At 40.2% G+C, this 20738-nt stretch overlaps 2 protein-coding genes across 2 annotated transcripts; both read right to left on the bottom strand.

Annotated features, from left to right (window-relative positions):
- Positions 1–6410: 6410 nt before the first annotated feature.
- LOC117282893 lies at positions 6411–8475 on the bottom strand. Its single transcript, XM_033754395.1, has 3 exons — positions 8361–8475; positions 7170–7542; positions 6411–6562 (listed from the first exon to the last, which is right to left on the bottom strand). The coding sequence occupies exons 1-3, from the start codon at positions 8370–8372 to the stop codon at positions 6411–6413; spliced, it is 537 nt and encodes a 178-aa protein (XP_033610286.1). The 5' UTR covers positions 8373–8475.
- A 7458-nt stretch (positions 8476–15933) lies between these two features.
- LOC117282894 (zinc finger protein 271-like) lies at positions 15934–20254 on the bottom strand (the record flags this gene model as incomplete). Its single annotated transcript, XM_033754396.1, has 4 exons — positions 15934–16078; positions 18747–18842; positions 18927–20002; positions 20171–20254. Coding segments are annotated over 4 exons (1401 nt in total), but the record flags the coding sequence as incomplete, so codon positions are not given.
- Positions 20255–20738: the final 484 nt, after the last annotated feature.

The raw sequence follows: 20738 nt of genomic DNA on the forward strand, positions 1-20738 counted from the left end.
AACTGAGATTCTATAACACTACTCATTACATGATATCCATAGAGAAAATAAACATGACATAAAAAGGAATTACCAAAAAAGTAATAGACATAACAAGGAGAAATTGACATCCTAATCACAAAATGTTCAAATCTTTGAATAAAATGAGTCACATAATATTCAAGTAAAAGGTAAAGTTGTTCCTGTTCTTAATTAATTAACACTTTGCGGACTGGCAATTTAAATATTTAAATCACCCTGGGGACCGGCATTTTTAAAACGACTACCCTAACTTGTGCACTGTTCACTTTAAAAATTAATATAAAATCTCCTAATTAATTTTATGAACTAAAATTTTTGGAGAACACTTACCAATGCTCCTAGAAGTGCTTGAGAGTGTGATATTTCTGGAAACATTCCCCTTTGTGAAGTGGCAATACACAGAACTTGCACATGTAGACAGTCATACTCCTTTTGTTGTGTACTGTGCAAACATGGCATTGCCTAGAAAGCTGCTTCCCCTTGGCATGTTCACTCTTCACAGTTTTCATGAGGGTATGTTTCCGCATATCACCCGAGAGTCGCCGAGGGGTGTCAAAATGAGGCCTGCGTGGGGTGGGAGTGGACGGCCCTGGTCGTACTAAGACTGACTGCCGCCACCATGTGGTCTGTAGCCCAGGCTTTTGCCACATTCAGCAGAAATGCTTTGTATTTCAATTTTGAGTGAGGGTTTAGATTTTTGAAAACCAAAAATGAATTGAAAATGGCACAATTTATAAGCCACAAGGCAACTTTCTTTGTCCACTTTACTGTTTTCCGAGGAAGAGAATAATAGGCCAAGTACTGATCAGCTCTATCAACTCCCTTCATGAACATATTATACTTGGAAATACAAACAGGCTTCTTTACCTGTCCATGTCTCCTTTGAACATCAACCATGCTCAAATTATAAATTGGGGAAATCATATTCACAACACGAGTATCCCTATCTCCAAAAAACAGTTCTGCTACTTCAAACACTTGTGTTGGGTCCGATGGAATTTGCTTCATCCCTGGATTTCCAGTAAACTGTCCCAAACCAGGCGTTTTGTCCACTTTTCCCCATGTGGTTGTCCCCACAATGTTGGTACCCGCACTTTCGTCGGAGCTACTGTAACTTTCACTTTCTGTGGCCACAATTTTTTGTTCGCCCCTGCCACACTCACTATCAGATTGTCAGTCGCTATCACTAGCAGACTCACAAGGGACGTCAGATAGCTCATCAGAGAACAAATCAGATATTTCTTGTTCTCCGGGAAAACACTTGGACCTCAACCTCTTCCGACCTTGATCCATTTTGCACTAGTAACTTCCTGCCTGGTGCATGCAACTGGAAGACGAACAAAGGCATTTTCTTTTGGAGTGAGAAAGGAAAACAGTTGGGTCATAAACAGCGACTACGAAGCAAACATTCAAGAGGTCTATCACGCACCAGTCATGCGTCTGCCTGGCGCCAGTGCAAGGTATAGTGTGTTTCAACATAACATGTCCTAAAGTCATAATAATATGCCACCGGTCCACCACGTTTAAGAGCGCTGGGCATAAAAATATGCCACCGGTCCGCAAAGTCTTAAGCACTACGTCATGAAAACGTATGGAGGACTGGATGTATAGACCCTCAGCACTAGCTGGAGGTTAGTACAGCATGTTCAAGTACAAGACATTAAGTAAGCTGCTAAGAGAGCACTATATTACCTACCATCAACAGGAGTAATCCAACAAGGGGCTATAACTAGCGAATTTACTGTCGGCATCAAGTAGCTCTTTCCCTCTGTCCCCCGCTGTTTAGGTACTTTACATGGAGATCAGAGAGGAGGGAATTCATCACAGTAGTGGCACACTGATCATGTTCCTTGCACTCCACTCACTTCCAGCGGAATGTTCTTCAAATGCTGTTGTTTCCCAAGACTGTCTAGTGCACCAGCATCTCTCAGTGTTGCTTCTTCACCAGTACATACTCAAACTCAGGGGGAAGTAGCTATACAAATATAAACACAAACATATCATGTGAATCTTGTTACTCGCTTTGCATCATGCGAACTACACACTAGACATGAGTCTCTGTAAACAGAGCGCCAGCATCTCGCACAGTTGCTTCTTAACCAGTACATACTCAAACCCAGTGGGAAGTAGTTATACAAATATAAACACAAATATATCGTGTGAATCTTGTTACTGGCTTTGCATCCTGCGAACTTCATGTGAGACAAGCGCCTCTGTAAACAAAAAGCCAGCATCTCTCACTGTTGCTTCTTCACTAGTACATACTCAAACTCAGTGGGGAGTAGCTATACAAATATACACACAAACATATCATGTGAATCTTGTTACTGGCTTTGCATCATGTGAACTTCATGCAAGACACGAGTCTCTGTAAACAGATCTCCAGTATCGTAAGTATTTCTACTCAAGATGAATTTGTTCATTCATCTGTAATCTGTCAAGACGATGGGTCCACAGACTCTTCCAAAACAGTTCCTCCATTTGATGCGATCTAGAGCTTTCGTCTTCAAATGAAAATATCCTCTTCTGTCCCCAAGGTCATCCAGCATCTTCTTACGTCTTCTGGTCACTTCTATCCGCCCCTCTATCTTTCCTTCAATAACTTCTTTAGAAGGCAGTTACCGCGTAAGATATGACCAATCCAATTAGCCTTCCGTTTCCTTATTTCGTGTAGGATATTCCTCTGCTCACTGACTCTAAATAACACTTATTCATTTCTCACATAATCAGTCCAACTGATCTTTTCCATCCTTCTCCAACACCACATTTCCAACCTTTCCAGGTTTTTCTGATCTACTGCCCTAAGTGTCCAAATTTCAGCCCCATAAAAAGCAATGCTCCAAATGTAGCATTTCACTGGTTTCTTTCTCAAATTTAAGTCCAATTTGCTGGTAAAAAGATTCTTCTTCTTGCTAAATGCAGCTTTTGCCATGGCAATCCTAGATTTAATTTCATACGTACACCTTCCATCATCTGTTAACAAGCTACCCAAATATTTAAAACATTTCACATTCTCGACTTGTTTTTGGTCTATCTTTATTGTGAGTTGGGTTGGTTGTCTCGAAATTTTCATTACTTTTGTTTTTTCCACATTCATTTCCATGCCATAGCACCTTCCAATTTCGATTAGTCTATCAATCATACCCTGTAGCACAGTTTCTTCCTTAGCCATTAACACAAGGTCATCTGCATATTTCACAGTTTGAATAATTTGCCCTCCTAATTTGAAGTCTCCAAGCCCGTCCAGAGCTTCTTTGGTAAGGCATTCGCTGTACAATTTGAACAATGACGAATATATGGACTGAATTCAAGTATCCATTCTTTGGTGCACTAAATATGCAGGATTACAAAATAAATATACACTTAACATTTTAAATAACTGAAATATACTATAAAAGTTATGTTAAAATCAATTGAAACAGCATATAAATATGAGATCTGAGGATTCTGAAGCTGTGGCCTCACTTAGGACACTGTGTAGTTCCATCCTGAAGACATAGGCAGCAGGTTCCTTCAAAATGTTAACCACCTACGCGTATGAACCTCAATCATAAGTATCACTATAATGACAAAGGGAACTGTTTTCTAATTTAGCAACAGATTTAGCCACTTGAGGACCAGTTGATTAAAATATGCTACAAAATGTTTAAATTCTTACCATGCTGTGCTATAGCAATGAATCCAACTGATATGCCACATACTGTATATAATTCCATTTTCTGTGGGAAAGCCAGATTTTCATTGGGAAGGTAAGTAACAATCTGGCGACATATCATTCGTTTCTGAGCCAGTGTTGCTGAACCACTGTTCCACATAACAGCTTTCGACATGCTTCCATCTCAAAACCCTGGCCCTTCTGACTTCTTGCCCCACAATTTTTGGAATTCAAATGCCTTAACAAACACGAAAGCAAAATAATTAAAATAATGTCAATATTTTGGGATAGTTCAGTCAGTATAGCAATAGGCTATGTACTGGATGGGCGTGGTTGAACCCCCAGCAGGAGCAAATTTTTCTATTCTCTATAGCGTCCAGACTCGCTCTGGGGCTTACCCAGCCTCCTATCCAATGGGTAAGCTGACCACTCACCTACAATTAGTGCCAAGGTCAAGAATGGTGAAGCTATACCTGACCTCCCCCGTATGTCTCCGTGGCATAGTGCTTAATTAAACACATGGAAAACTTTACCTTTGATGTCATCATTTGAGAGAAATATAATTGTATAAATCATACCAAATTCCTTCTTCTTTTTTTGTCATAAATTCTTCTGAGGAATGAGTCTTCTATCTCCTGCCTATACTCTTCCTCTGGCACTTAGCCTGGTTCAACCTTTCAGTATTGTGACGGCTATGCCAAATGCACAGGCTTTCTACCACGCATAATTATTGTATTGGTTACCACCTTTCCTGCTTGGTCAGCTACTGTGAACTTGATCATGTACTGATGTTCTTGTTCAGATGAGGCGTGGTTTCATTTTAATGGACACGTGAACTCACAAAAGAACAAACATCAGATCACAGAAAAATCCTAATTTTATAAATTATATACAGCACAAATGACATCCAGCATTCACTTACATAACTTTTGACAGATACATCAGAAAATTAATAGGCATGGGTGGATGTACACATGCACACAGATTAGAAATTTTGAGTGTAATGAAAGAACCTAAACTGATTGAATAATAGAGGGTGGGCGGACGAGGAGCACAAAGATAAAGTGGAGTAGGATTTTGGAGGTTCATATCTTTACATCAAGAAAGGAGTATGGCCAGATCAGTACCTACCTCTGGCAAACTTGCCCCTGGGCCCCTTTCCTGAACACTGAAAGCAAACTCTGGTTCAAGGTTAAACCCAGTGTTATTGGTTGATCTGACAAAGGTGGAAACTTGGAAAGCTGCCAGCGCTGAGTAGTCCGTAATACAATACCAATGTGCCTCACTCATGATCAACTAGACGACATCTTATGTTACAACACTTAAGTGGAAAATGTCATGTTAAGGCAGTACTGAGCATTTTGTACTTCCTTAGGCCAATGGAAGCCCCACGCATACTAGGTAAGAATAATGCCAGCTCCATGGATAGCAAAGCAGGAATGCAATCAGGCAGGCTCAAAAAGGAAGCCACAACCAGGCTGAGGCAGGCAGAAGAATAAGTGTGCAGACAGTCTTGAGGTGGCAGGGAGGCAGGCAGTAAGACAAGTATCACTTGAAGGAAGAACCCATCGGCATAACAACCACATGTTCCTTAAAATCCAAAATTTAATAGCTGGAAATTACGTCTGAAAGCACAGAACTTATATAACTGCTGTAAGAGGGACTGCTGCTGTACAAGTTACCTCTTAAACGCTGGTATGGTGTGGCGATGCATTTCCACTGTCACTAAGAGACACTTGTGGCTGCACCATAGCTCAAGCGGTTATTCGATGGTTTCCCACCGCAGCAGCCCGGGTCTGGTCAAGTGGGATTTGTGGTGGACAAAGTTGGGCTGGGACAGGTGTTCTCCAAGTACTTCAGTTTCCCCTGCCAATCTTCATTCCACCAATTGCTCCACAGTCAGCCTCACCTATCATCTGGGGCTGCTACAATAGGCCCGAATTGGCCGCAATGCAAGGGACTTCACTCATCACATCACAGAGGCTTTTGCATGCTCAGAGTCAGAACTGTCTGCTTACCACTCACTTTATGTAAGGGTGACACAGGGCCACCACAGGCAACAGCTTCCCAGGAGGTTTTCTCACACTCCAAGATGTGGTCTGTAGAACAAAGAAATAGTCCTTCACTTCCCAGAAAAGAATGATCAAGATCAACAAAAACTTCACAATGAAAGATATTTTATTACAGTGCAACCTCGCCTAACGAGCATAATTCGTTCCAGAATCTTACTTGTTAAGCGAAACAATTTTTCCCATATAAATTAATGTAAAATACGATAATGCATTCCATGCCAAGAAAATACTCAAAAAAATTTATGTATAACGTTTATTCAAAGAAGATTATATAAACATTGTTAAGGAGTGTGAATCATCTTCATCTTTTCTTCTATGCACAACGAACCAACCTGGAATGCGAATTTGATTTGCCGAAAACGAAAAAAAAAAATCGAAATAATTAGTTTATTATTTATGATACATATCTAATTCTTTTTTTACTAGAAAGCTGTCTAGAGACATTTGTTTTAGCCGACGCTTCAAAATTTGGTGAAAATGCGACACAGCATTATCATTAAATAAATTTGTAGCGCGCATAGCCACTGCCTTATTAGGGTGATGCTTCTCAATGTATGATGTGCCAGAAGATTGTTGCTTTGCTGTTACCTCCTCCTCTGACAAACTCTCCTCCACAACTTCTTGCTGTGAAACACAATGCAACTCCATAAGCTCTTCGGTGATCAGCTTTTGGTTGTGCTCTTCCACAAGCTCATCGATATCATTGTTATCCGCCTCCAGCCCNTCTGCTTACCACTCACTTTATGTAAGGGTGACACAGGGCCACCACAGGCAACAGCTTCCCAGGAGGTTTTCTCACACTCCAAGATGTGGTCTGTAGAACAAAGAAATAGTCCTTCACTTCCCAGAAAAGAATGATCAAGATCAACAAAAACTTCACAATGAAAGATATTTTATTACAGTGCAACCTCGCCTAACGAGCATAATTCGTTCCAGAATCTTACTTGTTAAGCGAAACAATTTTTCCCATATAAATTAATGTAAAATACGATAATGCATTCCATGCCAAGAAAATACTCAAAAAAATTTATGTATAACGTTTATTCAAAGAAGATTATATAAACATTGTTAAGGAGTGTGAATCATCTTCATCTTTTCTTCTATGCACAACGAACCAACCTGGAATGCGAATTTGATTTGCCGAAAACGAAAAAAAAAAAAGAAATAATTAGTTTATTATTTATGATACATATCTAATTCTTTTTTTACTAGAAAGCTGTCTAGAGACATTTGTTTTAGCCGACGCTTCAAAATTTGGTGAAAATGCGACACAGCATTATCATTAAATAAATTTGTAGCGCGCATAGCCACTGCCTTATTAGGGTGATGCTTCTCAATGTATGATGTGCCAGAAGATTGTTGCTTTGCTGTTACCTCCTCCTCTGACAAACTCTCCTCCACAACTTCTTGCTGTGAAACACAATGCAACTCCATAAGCTCTTCGGTGATCAGCTTTTGGTTGTGCTCTTCCACAAGCTCATCGATATCATTGTTATCCACCTCCAGCCCCATGATCTTGGCCAAAGACACAATCTCATTGACTATAGGCTCCACTGGTACTATCTCAAACCCCTCAAAGTCACATTTGACAACGCTCTCCGGCCAAAGCTTCCAAGGAGAAGTGAGGGTTCTCTTGGTAACCCCTTCCCACGCCTTTTCGATCATCTTGAGGCAGGCAACGATGTGAAAGTGATATTTCCAAAACTCTCTGAGAGTGAGATTGGTCCCTTCGGTCACCTCAAAATAACGCTCGAAGAGTGCTTTAGTGTACAGCTTCTTAAAGTTAGAAATAACCTGCTGGTTCATAGGCTGGAGTAACAGAGTGNGAAAATACTCAAAAAAATTTATGTATAACGTTTATTCAAAGAAGATTATATAAACATTGTTAAGGAGTGTGAATCATCTTCATCTTTTCTTCTATGCACAACGAACCAACCTGGAATGCGAATTTGATTTGCCGAAAACGAAAAAAAAAAATCGAAATAATTAGTTTATTATTTATGATACATATCTAATTCTTTTTTTACTAGAAAGCTGTCTAGAGACATTTGTTTTAGCCGACGCTTCAAAATTTGGTGAAAATGCGACACAGCATTATCATTAAATAAATTTGTAGCGCGCATAGCCACTGCCTTATTAGGGTGATGCTTCTCAATGTATGATGTGCCAGAAGATTGTTGCTTTGCTGTTACCTCCTCCTCTGACAAACTCTCCTCCACAACTTCTTGCTGTGAAACACAATGCAACTCCATAAGCTCTTCGGTGATCAGCTTTTGGTTGTGCTCTTCCACAAGCTCATCGATATCATTGTTATCCACCTCCAGCCCCATGATCTTGGCCAAAGACACAATCTCATTGACTATAGGCTCCACTGGTACTATCTCAAACCCCTCAAAGTCACATTTGACAACGCTCTCCGGCCAAAGCTTCCAAGGAGAAGTGAGGGTTCTCTTGGTAACCCCTTCCCACGCCTTTTCGATCATCTTGAGGCAGGCAACGATGTGAAAGTGATATTTCCAAAACTCTCTGAGAGTGAGATTGGTCCCTTCGGTCACCTCAAAATAACGCTCGAAGAGTGCTTTAGTGTACAGCTTCTTAAAGTTAGAAATAACCTGCTGGTTCATAGGCTGGAGTAACAGAGTGGTGTTGGGAGGCAGAAACTGGATCTTGATGAATTTAAATTCTTCAAGGAGGTCATCTTGTAGGTCTGGAGGATGGGCAGGAGCGTTGTCCATAACAAGCAAGACATGGAGTGGCAGATTCATCTCAAGCAAATATTTTTTTAACAGAAGGACCAAACACTTCATTGATCCAATCAGTAAAAAGGTCACGTGTCACCCAAGCCTTGTTGTTGGACCTCCACATCGCATTTAGCCTGCTCTTCTGGGCTTTACACTTCTTGAAGGCTCATGGAGTTTCTGAATGGTAAAGAAACAGCGGTTTAATTTTCAAATTGCCTCTTGCATTGGCACAAAATAGCAGCATGAGGCGGTCTTTCATTGGCATATGGCCAGGCAATATATTATCCTCTGGGTCATTCCATGTGAAATCATTTGGAGAGGTCGAACACCATTTTTAAAAAAATTAAAAATTTGTACACTCATTTCTACATATTTTCACACCTCAAGAAAAATGTTAAAAAAATTGTGATCCGCTCGGTTCTCCTGGTACAGCCGTTTTTATAATGTGAAAAAACGTGTTTTCGGTTCAAATGGGGGTTTGCTTTACCTTCTGTATCTCGATAACTATTGAATCTAGAGACTCCAATGAAAAACCAATTTGTTACTCATGATATGGACAAGAAATCATATCATATTACAAGGTTTTACTCAACTAACTTCCTTTAGGTGTAAACTTACCTATCGATTTTGGGAAAAACGCTATTTTTGACCTTCAGAAACCAATGGGAGGGGGAAAGTATCAGATCTGTGGTTTCTACCCTTTGTTTTCTCCTACACGAAGAATATAATCACATAGTTTTGAACGCCATACCTATTTTCTAAAATTTTCCAGCAGCTTCCAAACTTTGCTCTGGGCCCCAAATCGGCCATTTTTAACATCTCATATCTCCGGTGGGGAAGCTCCGAAAAAATTTAAACTCATAGCAAATAATGCTCTATTCCAGATTATCGTGGAGTTAAAATTACAACTTTGATATTAAACTAATAGCGAAGTTTCTATAATGCGAAAAAACGCGTTTTCGCCTGAAATGGAGGTTTGCGTTATCTCCAATACTCGATAACTTTTGAAGCTAGAGACTCCAATAAGAAACCAATTTGTTCCTCATGATATGGACTATAAATCATATTACAAGGTTTCACTCAACTCACTTCCTCTAGGTCTAATTAAGCTCGAAACTTACCTATCGATTTTGGGAAAAACGCTATTTTTCACCTTCAGAAACCAATGGGAGGGGGAAAGTATCAGATCTGTGGTTTCTACCCTACACCATACCTATTTTCTAAAATTTTCCAGTAGCTTCGAAACTTTGCGCTTGGCCCCAAAACGGCCGTTTTTAACATCTCATATATCCGGTGGAGAAGCTCCGAAAATTTTGAAATCCATAGCAAATAGTGCACTATTCTAGAGCAACTTGACGTTAAAATTACAGCTTTTATATTCAAATACTAGCGAAGTTGTGGGCACTTTGAATTTTACCAAAAAAACCAATACCTCAACAACTGGCTTACCTGCATCCAATGGTATTAGTTCTTTGTGTACTCGATGAATATTTTCCAGTTTGTTTGAAAGTACACGTAGTTCAGTAAGTGTCCACTATCACGAATTCTTCGAAATCATCGGACTTGGATGTTTTATAACACCTGACCGTGTTTTCCTCCAGATGGACGACCCGGTGTTCTTCTCTTGTGTGGAGCACAGTTTTGCACTTTTGGAACATGCTTTTTAGATTGATTTCATTTCTTGCAACTCCTCTTTTGGCACAAAAAATAAACTATTCCTGGGATATTTTCTGTGCAGAATATTTACAGTTCTAGCGGGCAAATGATTTGATTAAAATGAGTTCTTTGAAGACTGTCTTTCGCTGCTTGCCTCTTCGTGGTGCTGCCAATGCCGTCAGAGGCATTCTTCCCGTGCGAGGTGGCAAAGAAGTTCCATTCTGCTTCAAGTCCAAAGTCTTCATAGTGATGACATAAATTGGACATACTTTTTGTTTTTATATTGGCTTCCAGCGCCATCACTAAAATAAATAACTTTCCTGACTGAAGGCACATTTTCTTTTATATCGGCAATAAGAAATTTTTGGAACACATAAACTGTGGCTCTATCGTGCTTTACATGATCACTGATTATGCACAAGCTTGGGCATTTTGTTATAGTGTCCGCCTTGTAGTAATACACAAAAGGGTGAAGTGTAGCCTGTTGATTTACCCATTGGAAACTTTGAATCTCGTCTTGAACGAGAAACGAACAATTTCCTGCAGAAAATGTAAAATTTAAAGTGCCCACGACTTCGCTATTACTTGAATATCAAAGTTGTAATTTGAACTCCAAGTTACTCTAGAATAGAGCATTATTTGCTATGAATTTCAAATTTTTCGAAACTTCTCCACCGGAGATATGAGATGTTAAAAATGGCCGATTAGGGGCCCAGAGCAAAGTTTGAAAACTCCTGGAAAATTCTGGAAACTAGGTACGGGGTTCAACCTACGTGATTATATTCCCCATGTAGGAAACAACAAAGGGTAGAAACCACAAATCTGATACTTTCCCTCTCCCATTGGTTTCTGAAGGTGAAAAATTGCGTTTTACCCAAAATCGATAGGTAAGATTCGAGCTTAATTAGACCTAGAGGAAGTGAGTTGAGTGAAACCTTGTAATGCCATGATTTATAGTCCATATCATGAGGAACAAATTGGTTTCTTACTGGAGTCTCTAACTTCAATAGTTATCGAGATATGGAAGATAACGCAAACCTCCATTTGAGCCGAAAACGCGTTTTTTCGCATTATAGAAACTTCGCTATTAGTTGAATATAAAAGTTTTAATTTTAACTTCAGGTTGCTCTAGAATAGTGCACTACTTGCTATGAATTTCAAAATTTTCGGAGCTTCTCCACCGGAGATATGAGATGTTAAAAATGGCCGATTTTGGGCCCAGAGCAAAGTTAGGAAGCTCCTGGAAAATTTTAGAAAATAGGTATGATGTTCAAAACTATGTGATTATATTCTTCATGTAGGAGAAAACGAAGGGTAGCAACCACAGATCTGATACTTTCCCCTTCCGATTGGTTTTTGAAGGTGAAAAATAGCGTTTTTCCAAAAATCGAGAGGTAAGTTTCGAGCTTAATTAGACCTAGAGGAAGTGAGTTGAGTAAAACCTTGTAATGATATGATTTGTTGCCCATATCATGAGGAACAAACTGGTTTTTCATTGGAGTCTCTAGCCTCAATAGTTATCGAGATACAGAAGATAACGCAGACTCCATTTGAGTCGAAAACGCGTTTTTTCGCATTATAAAAACGGCTGTACCGGGAGAACCGAGCGGATCACAATTTTTTTAACATTTTTTTAGGTGTGAAAATATGTAGAAATAAGTGTACAAATTTTGATTTTTTTTTTAATGGTGAGCGACCTTTCTGGATGATTTCACATGGAATGACCCCTCTGCTGTTATATAGGTTCGCTGCGGCATCTTTTTCCAGAAGAGACCCGTCTCGTCACAAAAACTCTTGACGCAGGTAACCCCCAGAATCTACGAGCTTCTTGAAGTCGCCGATTAAGTTCTCTGCTGCCTTTGTGTTGGAGCTTGCTGCTTCACCGGGCCTTACAACGCTGTGGATGTCGGTTCTTCTCTTAAACTTCTCCAACCACCCACGGCTTCCCTTAAATGCTTCTTCTTCGGCCGTTGATGATCCTGGCGGCTTCTTAACGAGGTCGGCGAAAATCACTTTCGCCTTCTCACAAATGATGTTCTCGTTAATAGTGTCGCCTTGCAATTGCTTTTCGTTTCTCCATATGAGGAGCAACCTTTCAACATCGTCGAGAATACGTAACCATTGCGTAGATATTCGTGTCGCTCCCTTTGAAGCATGTCTCCTTAATCTTGTCCTTGTTCTTGAGGATAGTGCAAATCATTGCTGTAGACCAATTGTATGTGACTGCTACATCAGCCACGCTCACACCTCGTTCTCGCTTTTCAATGATTTTACGTTTCATTTCTACGGTTATTTTTATTCTCTTATGGCTGTCTTCTTCTTCGGGGAAATTTTTGCAAGGGTTATTAAACTTTGCACAAAAAAAAAGTCTGAACACAAGTTTGGAAAAATGTGTGATCACAAGCGATACTAAGATGCTAGCGGAACGAATGCAAAACACAGACCCAACACAGACCGATGTAGCAAGCGCACAATCCAGGACTTCCCCTCTTGTCGCTCGTTAAGTGAGTCATTTTTTTTTTTTTACAATTTGTTTTGCTCATTAAGCGAGGTTCTACTGTATTTAATTGTACCTGGGAACAGTTCGAGTTAAATATGTATGTCAAACCATTTTAACAGTATCTCAATTTCCACTACAACTTGAGTCAACTTGATCACATTTTCTTACATGTCACATCATTAAATGAAAGATTTCATGTTAAGTCAATAGTGTGTTTTTCCTACTTCCTCATACCAATGGAAGCCACATGCATGCTAGGTAAGAATTATGTCGGCTGGAATGTCAGGTGAGGCAGGCAGGAAGAGACAAGCTTAAAGAGAAAAGCAGGCAGATGAAGGCATATGATATTCAGGCTAGTGTCAGTTGAAGGAAAAAACCGTTGGCAAAACCAAGACATGTTTCTTAAAAAAAATCCAAAATTTAATACGTGGAAATTGAGTACGAATGCACAGAACTAAGATACCTCCTGCAAGAGGGATTGCTGATGTACATGTTACAGCATAAATGCTGGTATGGTCTGGCGGTATCATTTGCACCGTCACTAGGACCACTTGCGTCTCTGTAACATACCCAGGAGTAGATCAATTTCCACCAACACTCATCACATCACAGTGGCTTTTTCTGTTGATTCAGTCAGAACTGTCTCATTGCCACTCACTTTGGATAAGGGTGACACAGAGCCACCATAATCAGCAAAATTTCTCCAAAATGTGGCATAGACAACTAGCCATACAATGCAGTTGAGGGTTCAGTTGTGGACGGTTAATCAGTGGGAAAAGAAGATGAAGAATATCCATTGCTAAGTTTCATTACCAGGAAACGCCTAGCGAGAACACTGCAGAGGAACAGCCACAGTGGAGAGCAGTTACCAAGAAAAGACCAGTGAAAGTAGAGTGAGGAGACTTAGTTTGGGGTGATCTGTAGTGTGGAAATCAGCAGTAGTGTTATAGTTTTGTAGTTACACCCTGTAAGTGGTCAATAAATCTGTTCACCAATCCAAACCCAGTCTAATAATCACTAACAACTAACATTTGACACTACAGTATTATCAGAGACAGAACTAGAGGGACATGTTAATAATTATGATGATAATTTAGGTGGCATAATATACTCGTACAGAAGTTTCAAGTGCAGTATGAGTACTGCTTCAGTCCCTTTCTCATGTGAGACTTGAGGTTCTTACATGCTGGCTGAAGGTTGCTGTGTTTTGGGGTGTAATCCTGTGTCCTCTCCATTTGCATTTGGAAAAGTGTTAGTCTGCTAAATTCAGCAGATTTTTCTTTATTTTTTAAATAAATATTGTTTAAAAATATTTCTAAGTACCATTGTTACGTCGTGGTGGGGGGGGGGCGTGGAGGTATCCCCACAGCTTCCACCACTGTTATGGCGTGGAGGTATCCCCACCTCTTCCACCACTGTTATGCCCTTACGCCCTTATGACAGGGGTGGATTAGTTATCTCACCGCTGTCTCCACTGTTATGCCGCCGTTCCACCACTATTATGCCGTGGTGACAGGGGGCGTGGAAGTATCCCGCTCTGTCACCCGGTTTAGTATGCTGCCACCAGCTTGTTATATCAAGAAAACTAGTAAACTTATCATTGCTTATGTCACTGTCCTGGCTTAACTCGCAATTCGCCGAAGCTTGGGAGGTCCTGGAGTCGTCAGGGAAGAGGGTAACACTTAAGGAAATGCTAGGTTGAATTAAACTCACACACATTCCTATCCTCTTCTATTTCCCTATGTCGCCATATACATACTACATACAGACTTTGCCGACGTTCGTCGGTTGTATTACATTTGATGATGAACCTGCAGCCATCATTGGCCCTATCTCCTGTCCCCCTGCTGTGGGGTATTCTACTCCTCTGTATCTCTTAATGAACCTAATCCATCTAGTTAGCACTATCTTTCTCTGGGGTTTACACTTTACAATTATCACTATCACACTTAATATTCATGGCTATATGAAGTTAGATCACTTACTTTGAGCTGAGGAAACAGATGTTCGCCATCGCCCTCTCGGCGATAGCCTCTGGCTGGACTCTATGTCACATAATAATATTCAAAAGTCAAAAGGCAAAAAGGTTTTTTGATTGATTCTTCTAGGGTTTATATAACCTCTTTTTGCTGATTCTTTGTGTTCCGGGGTATATTGGCCCGCCCATTCTGACGTGATTTTGGGTCGGTGTGGCCTACTCAATGGCTGTATATCGAGAAGGGGTTGACTCTTTCGGGTTTACCGCCTTCTCCGACTCAGCGTTTTCCTCCTGCCATAGTGTTTATGACCTACTTCATATAGCTTCTTTCTCAGTGTCAGCGTTATTACGCTGTCACGCTAACATTCTGATTACTCAGGTATTGCCTGTTACACTTCTTTGTAAACCCAAGCTTCCTGGTTCGTTTCATCATTGCTGTTTCTTAATCTTACAGTGTATCTACTATTATTCCAAATTTACCCCAAAAAACTATATCTACATGTACGTGACCTTTGCGCCTTTACAACCATTCTTGAGAAAAAATTAAAAAAAATAAAAAGCAGCATTGATGACTTCCAGATCATCAAATGGTACAGTGCAGTGGATGTAGCGGCTTCATGAAACAGAAGAATACAATGTAGTGTCATGCAGGTTCTCTTATGTGCATTATCTCCCAGGATGAAGTAGCCCAGAAGATAACAGCATGACATGACATGACATGACATGACATGACATGACATGAGTCTCTCATGGCAGTGAATATCAAGAGTGCGACCTTCTGGGATATGCCATACTTTGGTGGAAACACATACTGCAAAAATACATTTCTTGGAAGTAGTCAAACTTTGCTTCAGTCTGGTGGGAAACTAGAGTTTGATAAACTGACTGGGTGGATGTGAGTCACTGCCCTCAGGTACATACTGTACTACCCCAATGTATATAACAGGGGAACCCAGACCTACTGATGATCAGAGACACATTTGGGTTCCTTCAGCAGGATGGGGTCAACAACAAATTCCAGTTCCAGACAATCGATCTAGAAGTTCTAATGACAAATATTAACCACTTCACACAGCTGCACCTTTCCAGAGAAGCTACTAGTTGCTCACCTACTCGATGAATTACCAACATGTTATGGAATGCAAGGGTTCATTACCATTCACAGCCAGACACTCGCTCCTATCCTGAGCCAGATGATTTCACTCCATATTCCCTTCTTTAAGCATACAGAATACACAGCATCAGCCTACCTTCACACTTTTGTGAGGACAACTGCAACTTGCAAATCCATCCATGCACTACGCACTACTTTATATGGTGAAGAGACAAAATGGAACACACATTCCAGGACCATGGGGCACGATCTGTTCTGGTGATGCAGAGACAGCCAACATGTGGTGACACATGAGGAGCTCTGCTGATGCAAAGTTATTGAGGGATGAATGTATGGTACATCTTGTGCAAAATGAAACAAGTGTTCCTTGGCAAGAAAAGTGTCAGTAATTAGAGATCACTTGCTCAGAGTGACCAAGAATTAGCTTTGGTTATGATGCAGTTCATTCAGGCAGTTAAGAAAACTGGTATGGAGGGAGGGGCATAACTGCACTGAATTTAAGTATATTTAAAAGCTATTCCTCTTGTGTCACTCCATTACATGAAACCTCTTAAATTCCAATTAATAATAATGTGACGTGTTGCGCTATGCAGGACACCCCACCACCCGCCAGTGGTGACGTAACACCATCGGAGCGCTGTTGTTACTAGGGTAACAGGCAAGTCAAGACTTCTTCCTAAGAGCGTTGCTAGGCTATCGGCAAACGGCGCCAGACAACAGTGGTGCCTTACGTGGCTGTTTTCTGTGTTGTCCAGAATGGGGCTAAACAAGGGGCAGTGAAGACTATTCACAGTTAGTTACAAGTTAGCCATAGGGTCAGTCACCAGTTAATTGCAGTCCAGTATTTCTGATACTGCCAATGGCAGTAAAGTTGAACTTGTAAATTGTGTGATTGTATGAGCGACTGTGAAATAAAATTCGCTATATCTAATACGGCATGAAGTTATTTGTCGTGTTATACACCCAACACATGACAATATTAATGACACTGCCTGATTTTATTAAAGAATTATATAACTACACTGAAACTTACTTCACAATTTTCAGTTGACCCTTTCCCTCTAAGGCAAAGGAGTGCCTGAGTGGTTTGGCACACCACTCAGTTTCTCTGCTGATATTCACAATGGAAGGATGTAAGCAAGTCTTTCATGATCCTTTCAATACAATTCTTAGCACTACAGTGGAACCTCGCTTAACGAGCATAATTAGTTCCAGAATCTTACTCGTAATGCGAAACACTCGTTAAGCAAAACAATTTTCCCATATAAATTAATGTAAAATATGATAATGCCTTCCCATGCCGAAAAAAATTCTTAAAAAATTTTATGTATAGCGTTTATTCAAAGAAAATTATATATACATTGTTAAGCAGCGTGAATCACCTTCATCTTTTCTTCTATGCGGAATGAACCAACATGGAATGCGAATTCGATTAGCAGAAAACAAAAAAAAAATCGAACTAACTAGTTTATTATTTATGTTGCATATCTATTTCTTTTTTACTAGAAAGCTGTCTAGAGACATTTGTTTTTGCCGACACTTCAAAATTTGGTGAAAATGCGACACAGCATTATCATTAAATAAATTTGTAGTGCGCATAGCCACTGCCTTATTAGGGTGATGCTTCTCAATGTATGATGCAACAGTTTCCCATGCTTCCAGCATTTCTCTTATTGCGCCAGAAGATTGTTGCTTTGCTGTTACCTCCTCCTCCTCCTCCTCTGATGAACTCTCCTCCTCAACTTCTTGCTGTGAAACACAATGCAACTCCAAATCGTGCAAATTGTTGATGTAGACCGATTGTATGTGCGCGCTAGATCAGACACACTCACACCTCGTTCTCGCTTTTCAATGATTTTATGTTTCATTTCTTCGGTTATTTTTATTCTCTTATGGCTGTCTTTTTGCAGCACAAAAGAAAATCACAAATAATATGTCTGAACACAAGTTTGGAAAAATGTGCGATCACAAGCAACACTAATATCCTAGTGGAATGAGTGCTAAACACAGACTGATGTAACAAGCACACAATCCAGAACTTCCCCTTTCATCACTCGTTAAGAGAGTAATTTTTTTACAATTTGTTTTGCTAGTTATGCAAATGACTCGTTATGAGAGGTGCTCGTTAAGCGAGGTTCCACTGTACTATATTTCTCCACAAGCAGAATCAAACCACCTTTATTTAACTTTCTTTTTATAATCAATATACCAAGTATCCCGCAAACAGATATCTCTTCTGCAATGTCCAATATAGCATAGTTTGTATTCATCTGACCAATCCATAACAGTTATCTCAATATACTCAATCCAAGCGATATATCAATCAGAAACTAACTGATCAACAAATTTACTCACATGAAATGGCAGAAGAGCACAGATAATATACAGCAACATTCATATGATGCTGCTGAATTACGTTTATAAACTGTTGAACCATTTCAGTGATACGCTCTACTAATCATTAGCTTCCAGTGCTGAATTAATATCACAACTGCAGGAGAATGTCATGTCATGTTTGTCTTGTCTGTTCCCACTCAACAAGGCAGGACATTGCACACATTCAGCAATCAGAATCAAATGGAACTCATTTGCACAGATGTTTTGTACCATGGGACTCGATTCATTTCCCATCAGTTCAAAAGGTTAACAGCAGCAATCAACTCCAATATATTGTAGCATTCTACATGCCACACACAGTAAAACTGTCTTACTTACAACATGAGAAACTGTGGCATGCTACAAATCACATACTGTTCCTTTAGCCTACACCCATCTAAACTGCTCTATGATTTACTGCACACATCAACATGTAAGTGCTTGTGTTTCTTCAGACTACTCTGCCGAGTGAATGATTTTTTACATACATCACAACAAAACGGCTTCTCCCCACTATGTATGCGCTGATGCCTCTTCAGATCACTCTGCTGATAGAATGACTTTTTACATACATCACAACAAAACGGCTTCTCCCCACTATGTATGCGCTGATGTGTCTTCAGAGTACTCTGCCGACTGAATGACTTTTTACATACATCACAACAAAATGCCTTCTCCCCACTATGTATGCACTGATGCCTCTTCAGATCATTCTTCTGACTGAATGACCTTTTACATACATCACAACAAAATGCCTTCTCCCCACTATGTATGCACTGATGCCTCTTCAGATCATTCTTCTGACTGAATGACTTTTTACATACATCACAACAAAACGGCTTCTCCCCACTATGTATATGCTCATGTTTCTTCTGATGGGTCCACCGACTGAATGACTTATTACATACATCACAACAAAACGGCTTCTCCCCACTATGTATATGCTCATGTTTCTTCTGATGGCTCCACCGACTGAATGACTTATTACATACATCACAACAAAACGGCTTCTCCCCACTATGTATATGCTCATGTTTCTTCTGATGGGTCCACCGACTGAATGACTTATTACATACATCACAACAAAACGGCTTCTCCCCACTATGTATATGCTCATGTTTCTTCTGATGGCTCCACCGACTGAATGACTTATTACATACATCACAACAAAACGGCTTCTCCCCACTATGTATATGCTCATGTTTCTTCTGATGGGTCCACCGACTGAATGACTTATTACATACATCACAACAAAACGGCTTCTCCCCACTATGTATATGCTCATGTTTCTTCTGATGGCTCCACCGACTGAATGACTTATTACATACATCACAACAAAACGGCTTCTCCCCACTATGTATATGCTCATGTTTCTTCTGATGGGTCCACCGACTGAATGACTTATTACATACATCACAACAAAACGGCTTCTCCCCACTATGTATATGCTCATGTTTCTTCTGATGGCTCCACCGACTGAATGACTTATTACATACATCACAACAAAACGGCTTCTCCCCACTATGTATATGCTCATGTTTCTTCTGATGGGTCCACCGACTGAATGACTTATTACATACATCACAACAAAACGGCTTCTCCCCACTATGTATATGCTCATGTTTCTTCTGATGGCTCCACCGACTGAATGACTTATTACATACATCACAACAAAACGGCTTCTCCCCACTATGTATATGCTCATGTTTCTTCTGATGGGTCCACCGACTGAATGACTTATTACATACATCACAACAAAACGGCTTCTCCCCACTATGTATATGCTCATGTTTCTTCTGATGGCTCCACCGACTGAATGACTTATTACATACATCACAACAAAACGGCTTCTCCCCACTATGTATGCGCTGATGCCTCTTCAGATTATTCTGCAACCTGAATGACTTTTTACATACATCACAACAAAACGCCTTCTCCCCACTATGTATGCACTGATGCTTCTTCAGATGACTCTGCAGACCAAATGACTTTTTACGTACATCACAACAAAACAGCTGCTCCCCACTATGCATGCGTTGATGTGCTCTCAGAATTACCTGCTGACTGAATGATTCACCACACTCATCACACGAATATTGTCGATCCTCACCATGTACGGGTTGAAGTTCATTCAAATTACCCTGGAAAATGAGTAAACAACATGAAAAATCCTAATAGGAATAGAAATAAGTTTGAAGCCCCAGTACAGTGAGATGTTAAATCAGTACACGTGAGAGTGGTGACAGAGAGGGGTGGGAGGGAGGGACAGAGAGAACACACCCCCTTGTGTGGTGTGTGCCTGAGTCCATGAGCATGTATGGAGATTTCTGATTCAACAGAAATTAAACTGCACTGCAACTGTTTACCAAATTCGAAATTATATAAAATTATGTATTTGTAAGGCTGGACAGGCATCTAATTAACCTTTAACAGCCGAATGTTATATATATATATGCAGTAGGACACATGCTCTCCTTTGGAGTACTGACAATTTGACCTTCGGTTTGATACCAAAACAAACGCTCCTAAGGTATGAAGAATGAAATCGTTTATCATGGTACTGGTTTCAATACTACTTATGTTTAGATATGACTGTTTATAACCTGGTCAGCCAAATATAGCCCA

Source organism: Cryptotermes secundus, unplaced genomic scaffold, assembly GCF_002891405.2.
Source record: "Cryptotermes secundus unplaced genomic scaffold, Csec_1.0 scaffold742, whole genome shotgun sequence".
Lineage (NCBI taxonomy): Eukaryota > Metazoa > Arthropoda > Insecta > Blattodea > Kalotermitidae > Cryptotermes > Cryptotermes secundus.